The following is a 9,347-nucleotide window of genomic DNA, read 5'->3' as shown; positions in this document are numbered from 1 at the left end:
CTGCTCTGACTTGAGAAAATTATTCCTACATCCTCTCTGCTACTGCTTGTGCTAGATTACATCCTAGAACCAAAAATATCAGGATTATCTCTAACCTCATAAAGATGCTTCTTGCAGCCATCACCACCTTTTACCAGTTATAGACAGTTATTCTGTTTTCACTCATCCTACAACAAGAAGGTTTCTCAAGGGTAACCTCTTCCCACAAGTCAGATGCCCTACACTGGCATGGGACCTCAGCCTTATCTTCAGTTGCCTTACAAGGCCTCCCTTCAAATCCGTGGCCACCTGCACTCTTCTACACTTCCCTGTGAAAACTGCATTCTTAGTAACCTTTATGTCTGCTCAGAGAGGGGCTCTAATGGTGAACCCCCCCCCATTTACAGTCTTTTTCAAAGACAAGGTTACACTATGACCACACTCCAAGTTCCTACTGAAAATATCTTCAGAGTTCCATATAAACCATCTTATCCACCTCCCAGTTTTCTTTCCAAAAGGGAGGTGACATTGCAGGTCAGGTCATCAGGGTCAGGAGAGCACTAGCCTTCTATATAGATAGGACTAAGCCCTTCAGGAAATCTCCCAAACTATTTCTCTCCATTGCAGACAGATCAAAAGATCCTCAATCTCTAAACAATGACTCTCTAGATGGATATTAGATGGCATTACCTATTGCTTTCATGCTGTCAATCTTCAACCTCCTTCTAGAGTATGAACTCGCTCCATGATGACAGGTTTCAAAGTAGTTCTGTTGGTCTGTATTAGTAAAAACAATGAGGAGTCCTTGTGGCACTTTAGAGACTAACATTTATTTGGGCATAAGCTTTCGTGAGCTATAACCCACTCCATGAAAGCTTATGCCCAAATAAATTTGTTAGTTCCTAAAGTGCCACAAGGACTCCTCGTTTTCACTCCACGAGATCTCTCTCTGAGGAAGGCTATGGAAGTGGAAACATTATGGTCACAGAAATATGCAAAGCAGCAAATTGGACATCTGCTCATACATTTGCTGAACATTATCCAGTCATCCACAACTCAGCGTCCAATGCCATATTTGGCTGTCTTATCCTCAGTTCTAGACTTGACCTCTCCCTTAGGGGTATTGTTGTAGAGTCACCTAAAGTGGAGCACCCATAAGAACACTGCTTGACGAAGAAGAAAAGATTACTTAACTTATGCAGTAACTGTGGTTCTTTGAGATGAGTGTCCCTATGGGTGCTCCACTATCCCTCCTCCTACCCTCTGCTTCGGAGTTCTTACCATTGAGCTCTGCGATAGAGAAGGAACTGAGGGCAGTTTGCGTGCGCAGAGCTATCTAGTCCTGATACAGGGCATGAGACTGCGAGAGTACATGTGCTGACCAAATAGACACTGCTACCTATAATCACCGATCTGAGGTGCAGAGGGCGTGAACACACCCGAAGTGGAGCACCCATAGGGGGACACATCTCAAAGAACCACAGTTTAGTACACAAGGTGAGTAATCTTTTCTTGTGGAAGCAATAGCAGCAAAGTCTATTGTATCTGGCGCATTCAAGAGCGTGTACTATGAGTGAAGAGACCTGTGTCATCTCAGAGTTTGGCACCTACTAAGACTAAGGTGCCTATGAAAAAATCGGCACCAGAGGTAACTCCAAGGCCAGCAGTGCTAATGGCACACAAGACATTGGATCTGATTAAACTAAAAGCTCTTAAACTTCTGTCAGTACTGGCTTCATACGCTCCAAAGTCAAGGCCATGTGAAAGGCCACCAGATGCATTGGTTGCAGCTCTGAGGAAGATGGATAGGAAAAGAGCATCCAGTGTTAGCAGGGCTGGATCCCAGATGAGTGATTCATTGGGTCCGTCAGACCTGAATCCATTCACGTCCGTTCCCAGACCGAAGATAATTAAAAAGGAAAAAATCTAGACGGACAGTTCTGTTACTGGATGTGAGGGTTCCTACGCATCTAAAGACAATGGCGAAGACCTGACGGGAACTGGCAACAGTGGAGTCATCGGAACCAGACAGAATTACTGTAGTAGCCAAAACTTGCCATATGGCTCTACAACTAGATTGGGCAACAGATCTACAAGAGATACCTTCAGGGTGGGGAGAGAGGAAAAGCCCCTTCACATGTCTGTGTTTGGGGTCATACCCTGGAGAAGACAGGTAGAATGGAGGCAATACCTAGTTTCTCCTCAGAAGTTTCTCTACTGCCTCAAGTCCCTCGGATTCTCTATAACACCATTTATTACGCATCACATCCTGGTTCTGGTAGTTCTCCAATCTTCTTGGCTATGGATCTGAGGTTGGATCCACATTTGGAAGAGGAGTAGGATACACCTAAACAACCTGACACGTTCCCTACGTTCCATTCTGTAGGAGCAAGATATACACCTGGATATTGAACCTTTTAATCCTCCTTACCCCTTGATTACAAAATGGCCCCTGTGGGTGGGTACTGTCAAGAATGGGCTCCTTAAGCTGCATGGTTCTGTTGGTATACATCAAGGGGATTTATGGAGTTTCCCAGCTATGATTTGGCATATGAATCATTCTCCTGCTAAAGATCAAGAAAGGATCTGTATAATAGTTTTGAGCTTTCTGGATTTGTCTCCCTCTCCTAACTTCAGTGAAGAATATCTGACGGAGGTACTAGGCTCTCTATCTGAAGAGGAAGACTAATTAGCCCCACAGATGGACTACCAGCAACTAGTAACAGAGCCGGACTCTTCTGGTCAGAATGTGGGCATCACTTCTGCTTTGTCTTCCTCTGAGGATGCCCTACTGTTTTGTGAATTGGTGGATAGGTACCTCTAAAACTACCTTCTGTGACAATGAAAGAATTCTCCCATCCAGTTTGATATTTTGGGAGCCCCTTCACAGACCAGAATTTCTTTACCCATATTGGATGGGCTGTTGTCATGGTCAAATCTGTTTGGTCTACGTCAGCTTCTTGTTAGCCCATTTTTTAAAAAGCTGCTAAATTTTATACCACCTGTCCTATGAGGAGGAGGAGTTATTTTCACTACATGCAGCCCAGCCCTAACTTGTTAGTAGTAGCAGTGGCTATCGACAGCACATTCCATGTTGTTTGTCAGGGAGGGTAAAGATTGGATACTTCAGGACAAAAGGTTTTTTCTTCATCTTCTCTGAGTATTATGTCCATTTATCAGATTCACCTACAAGAAAAGATGGCCACCTTTATTCAAGTGCTATCAGAAGATCAGCATAAACTGGTGAATGATATTTTAACTGGTGGACAGAACATAGTGAAACATGCTCTTAGAGCGGAGGTCCACAATCTGTGGGATGTGCTTCCCTAAGAGGGTTCAGAGGAACATTTGGGGGAGCACAGCCCAGACACAGGTGTGGGAACTAAAGGTTTGGGGGTGTAGGTTTTACGTGGGGTCTCAGCTGCTGGCCCCGTGCCCGGGGTCCTGGCTGTGGCCCCAGCCTCAGATCCCTTACCCCTGTCTGGGTCCCCCCCCTCCCAGAGACACGGCCCTGCTCATGGTCCCAACTCGGGGTGGGTCCAGACAGGGGTAAGGGGGTTGGCTTTCAGCACCCCCACTATTAAAAATGTTGCAGCGCCACTGACCTCGCACCCCAGCTGTAGGCCCCCTTACTCCTGTTCGTATCCCCCACTCCTGGAGCCATGGCCCTACTCCCATCTCTGGTGGGGGGGGCGCAAGGTAAAAAGTTTGGGGACCACTGTCTTAGAATATCATTTGATGCTTCATACTCTGACTAAAGCGACAGCATCTTAAGCATTAGCTTAAGAAGACATCGTGGGTTAAGATCATCTACTCTTCCCTGTGAAACAGGTTCAGAATAGAGGACTTTTCCTTTGAAGGGGAGAATCTATTTAGCAATCAAACAGATGAATCACTGGAGAAGCTAAAGGAATACATGGTCTACTGCCCAGTTTCTTAAGTTAATTCCTTCTGCTGAGAGAAGAACATCTGCCCCTACATTGAGATACCATAGTTGATTTTCTCTTCTGTCGTCATCTTCTTACTATAACACTTTCAGTAGCAACAAAGAGGCAACTATCACAGTTTTTCAGCTTTGTCTGAGTGCCTTTGCTCCACACACTGGGCACACCGATTTGAGGTGTACCATAAATTAGATTTCTGTATTGTTTTTAGCTAGACTTGTCTGTAGAATGCAGGGACCAGCAACCTTTGGCATGCGGCCCATCATGGAAATCTGCTGGCAGGCCAGGACTGTTTGTTTACCTGCAGTGTCCTAAGGTTCAGCCAATCGCAGCTCCCACTGGCTGTGATTTGCCGTTCCAAGCCAATTGCAGCTACGGGAAGCGGTGGCCAGCACATCTCTTGGCCCACGCCGTTTCCTGCAGCCCCTGTTTAAAGGTTTAAGACTTCTGGAAAAGCTCACTTTGACACTTTCTTCAGAACAGTTTTTTTTTTTTTATTTGATCAGAAAGGAATTTCTTTAACAAAATTTAAGCTTCTAAATTGACTGCAGGAACTGTCTCCCTCTGAGGAGCAAATTTTAGATGGTGTATATTGTGGTGTTTGATGAGGGAGGGAGAGGAGAAATGAAAAAATTGTATTTGAGTCTCTTGGAAATCTTGTGTAACTATTGTAATTAAACCTTAATTTTCTATTAGAACCATGTTTAATCTTATCTCTATCTATGTTGTGATCTTTATATCTGAATTTTAGAAAGCTATATGGATACAGAGGAACATTTCTGAATGTTGGTTTCTAAAATGTTCATCTATTCCTGCTACTCGTCACTTGAAGTAAAAATAACAAACAAACCCCAAAAACTAATTGCAGTAATTGGTTGTGATGTTATAAATCACTCTTTGTTTCTGAATAAGCGGAAGGAGTAAGTTAACTCTTTGCAAACTTTTTCTTCCAAATATCTGTAATAATCCTCAATTTCTCAACCCTTTCTTCTCCTGTGAAGCTTTCCTCTTCTTTCTTCCGCCTGGTTGCTAGTAGCTTCATGCTATTCCCCCTCCCTCCATCTGCACCCTTATAGTAAAAAATAAAGAATTTAAAAAGCAGAATTAATAAAGTGTATGCCAGTTGCTCTGATCACTTCCCTTATATATACATCCTTTTCTCCATTCCTTTATCTTGTCTTTTAGGCCTGGAACTAGCAACCTCTTACACGAATTCTTGCTTTTATGCATATGAGTAGTTCCATTACAATCAGGTCAAGTATCATAGAATCATAGAATATCAGGGTTGGAAGGGACCTCAGGAGGTCATCTAGTCCAATCCCCTGCTCAAAGCAGGACCAATCCCCAACTAAATCATCCCAGCTAGGGCTTTGTCAAACCTGACCTTAAAAACTTCTAAGGAAGGAGATTCCACCACCTCCCTAGGTAACGCATTCCAGTTCTTCACCACCCTCCTAGTGAAAAAGTTTTTCCTAATATCCAGCCTAAACCTCCCCCCGCAACTTGAGACCATTACTCCTCGTTCTTCATCTGCTACCACTGAGAACAATCTAGATCCATCCTCTCTGGAATCCCCTTTCAGGTAGTTGAAAGCAGTTATCAAATCCCTCCTCATTCTTCTCTTCTGCAGACTAAATAATCCCAGTTCCCTCAGCCTCTCCACATAAGTCATGTGTTCCAGTCCCCTAATCATTTTTTTTGTCCTCTGCTGGGCAACAAAAGCTTTCTAATTTTTTCACATCCTTGTAGCATGGGGCCCAAAACTGGACACAGAACTCTGGATGAGGCCTCACCAATGTCTAATAGAGGGGAATGATCACATCCCACGATCTGCTGGCAATGCCCCTACTTTTACAGCCCAAAATGCCATTGGCCTTCTTGGCAACAAGGACAAACTTTTGACTCATATCTGGCTTCTCGTCCACTGTAACCCCTAGGACCTTTTCTGCAGAACAGCTGCCTAGTCGTTCAGTCCCTAGTTTGTAGGAGTGCATGGGATTCTTCCATCCTAAGTGCAGGACTTGTCCTTGTTGAACCTCAGATTTCTTTTGGCCCAATCCTCTAATTTGTCTAGGTCTCTCTGTATCCTATCGCTATCCTCTTGCGTATCTACCTCTCCTCCCAGTTTAGTGTCATCTGCAAACTTGCTGAGGGTGCAGTCCACACCATCCTCCAGATCATTAATGAAGATATTGAACAAAACCGGCCCGGGGACCGACCCTTGGGGCACTCCGCTTGATACCGGCTGCCAGCTAGACATGGAGCCATTCATCACTACCCATTGAGGCCGACGACCTAGCCAGCTTTCTATCCACCAATTTCTTTAGCACACTCAGATGCAGCACATCAGGCCCCATGGACTTGTGCTCGTCCACCTTTTCTAAATAGTCCCAAACCACTTCTTTCTCCACATATCTGTGTAAACATTTGTGAAATCAGGACTTAAGTGGTAGCAAACTGGACTTAAGGTGATTGTTCCTATACAATTGGAAAGAGCTGAACATTCTTCGGAAATTTGTAGTCTCAATAGTTTTAATGTGCAGAAAATGCAGCAATATACAACAGAATTGTATCTAAAGGAATGTCTCTCCAACTTTCCATGCACTTTTGCATGCATTGGCAGCTCTTTCAAACCTTTGAGAAAAGGCAAACTAAGACATACTCCCCTTTCCCCTGAACAATGTATTAAGTTGTCTGTGTTAATACACAAACTGTGGATATGTATAAAAAATTACATCATTCTAAAACGGAGTCAATGACTTTTCACTTTTTAAATAAATTATTTAGTAATTTAACTAACAATCTAGACTCAGGCTATGTGATGGTATTTCAGTAATGGAAAACTGTACCCCACAATTTTTTTAAGTACTTTGATTTTGTTGGTAAAGAAGATCAAATTATATTCTATTAAGATTGAACTGTGTCACTGCCATTTCATTTTCTTGGTGTAACATAGTTACTGATTCTCTGTATTATGTCAGTTTCTGCCTGAAGGGAGAGGGATTGGATGGCAACTTTCCAGCTGTAATAGATTACACACCCTATCTGAAGTTCACCCAAAGGTACTTTTCATCCTGAAACCTCATCTTACTTTTCAGCTTCACTTGGTAGTTGAATATTTTGCCTTTTACTTATCTTTTTTGAAGTTTATTTGGCTTCCAGTATGTTGTGACATTCTGCACTTGGTGACCAGCATGGGATGCTTAGCTTTTTATTGCTGTAATACTGTGTGACTTATGAGCTATAAGCAGTCATGCTGAAATTTTCGTCTATACTCAGGTGGTTAATACTTACGCTAAATTTAAAGAGAAATTACTTTTCTCACTGAAGCTTAGACTTTAATTAGAGCCAATATCAGACTGTAGAGCAGCTGAAATCAATGCTTTTCTTCTGTAGGAAGACATGCCAATTACATTTTTCCTTCCTGTGTGTACCTTTTTTCTTCATAGCCTGTGTTTTTAATGGCACTGTTCGTATAAAGGTGATAAAAATCACATCTGCACCTATATCTTGTTGACTTCCATTGCATTTTGTAAAGTCTGTCTATATGTGGTATTAGTTATTTAGCCCTTCAGGAATATCCTGTGGTTACTTGTATGATGCCTGAGTCTCTTCAACCAATTTTTAACTATCTGGTTTAGCATAATGGTCCTTTTTGACAAAGATCATTGAGTTAATATCTGTATCTAACTGAGAACAGTGAGACCATCAGTAGTCCCACTCAGCACCTCGAAAGAGCATGGAAATACTGCTATAGATTTTGTTGCTAGACTTGACTGTTTTGAAAAGCAGGTGGGAATTAAGATGTCCTCCCATGAAACATTTGATGTACTGTCGCTAAGATACATGGCTGAAAAATGAAATTTCTAATTGTTCTCTAGAGATGATGATCTCATTATATTTTTTTAATTGCCTAATTGCAAAGTTCAATTTAAGTTAAACTACAAAACTATTTTTGACCCAAATCAGTAATAGAATGTGCACACTTGAGAAATACTCACACAAATCTTAAAGAAAACCCTATGTCTGTTCAGGGTCACCACTGTACTGATATAGTCTAATAAGCTTTAATGGGCACCCATGTTTGTCACAGCAGGGCAGATTCCCTGACTTGTCTTAAAATCAAAACAAATTACATCCCATAGGTACTAGAGCAGTGATTCAAACACTTTTATGTTGATCCTTGATAATGAGGCCTAAAAGATCCATAGGTAATGAGTGTGTTTATAATAGCATGCCTTCAAGAAGTATACCAACAGTGAACTGTTTTAAATTGCATATATGAAGAGAATCATATAAATACTATGATTTACACTATTTACAATGCTAAATACTTCTAGAAAAAACATGAAAAATAAGTGAATTATGCAGAACTCTCATCACTGAAAACTAGCTAAAAGTTCTTGATGATGCAGCAGAAAACTTAGTAATAAAGAAAAAGGTAAGGGGATAAGCTAAAATTCTTACCTTTCTGAGTTAATGGCTGCCTCCCCAATTTAGCATAGCAAAATCTTCCTTTTTGTGCTGCCGTACACAGCTGATGACTTCGTAGACACATAGTCCTGGCATTACTTTTGGTGGTTGTGAAATAACTTTGTGTTTGCTGAGCATCTAATGACTATCTTGTAAACGCTACTTGTAATGTTTAACCTATAGCTATTCCATTACTGATTTATTTATTTTATTTTATTTTTTAAAGAAGGCTTTGCATTTCATGTTTTAAGAGTAGCAGTGCTTCAGTTTCAAGGCAGGTTTTGTATCAGTTAACTGTTGTTTTCATTTGGTTTATAAATTTGGTCCTTCAGTTCTGATAGCATCAGCAGTGATGAAGAAGAGCTAAGGACTCTGGGAAGTAGCGGCAGTGAAAGCAGTACTCCAGAAAATATTGGACCTCCTTTCATCATGGATGAAAACAGTTGGTACAACAAATGCAAAAGGGTAGAACAGAAGTATCGACTCACCTTGGAGCAGAAGGTAAAAAAAATCAGTTTGTGGAGGGGTGAGGGTGACTAAACTAATTTTGTATTTTTATGTCAAATATTATTGTCACTCACAAGACATAAGATCCTGTAAATAGGTTTTTTCTATTCATATATTTTTGTGAAAACATAACAAATATAGCTATTATTGTGGATAAGGTTAAATGTCATTGAAGTTGGTGGGTTAGACTGCCACACTTTATTTAAGATGGCTGTAAGATAGTTATACTCCTTTTATAGGTTTCAGAGTAGCAGCCGTGTTAGTCTGTATTCGCAAAAAGAAAAGGAGTACTTGTGGCACCTTAGAGACTAACACATTTATTTGAGCATAAGCTTTCGTGAGCTACAGCTCACTTCATCAGATGCATTCAGTGGAAAATACAGTGGGGAGATTTATATACACAGAGAACATGAAACAATGGGTGTTACCATACACACTGTAAGG

The 9,347-nt window shown here is 41.4% G+C and overlaps 1 protein-coding gene across 5 annotated transcripts in view; it reads left to right on the top strand.

The window, feature by feature from the left end:
* Positions 1 to 9,347, top strand: part of RUNDC3B (RUN domain containing 3B) — a 153,684-nt gene that overhangs the window by 73,691 nt on the left and 70,646 nt on the right. For 3 of the 5 annotated variants that reach the window (XM_043509376.1, XM_038391273.2, XM_043509375.1), the window contains exons 6-7: positions 6,905 to 6,985; positions 8,729 to 8,897. In XM_043509376.1, coding sequence (XP_043365311.1) covers positions 6,905 to 6,985; positions 8,729 to 8,897 — 250 coding nt within the window. The remainder of the gene's footprint in view (positions 1 to 6,904; positions 6,986 to 8,728; positions 8,898 to 9,347) is intronic. The other 2 variants (XM_038391275.2, XM_043509377.1) reach the window with 1 other exon arrangement.

The sequence above is a fragment of the Dermochelys coriacea genome, chromosome 2 (assembly GCF_009764565.3).
Source record: "Dermochelys coriacea isolate rDerCor1 chromosome 2, rDerCor1.pri.v4, whole genome shotgun sequence".
Taxonomy (NCBI): domain Eukaryota; kingdom Metazoa; phylum Chordata; order Testudines; family Dermochelyidae; genus Dermochelys; species Dermochelys coriacea.
This window is presented reverse-complemented; position numbering and strand designations above follow the sequence as displayed.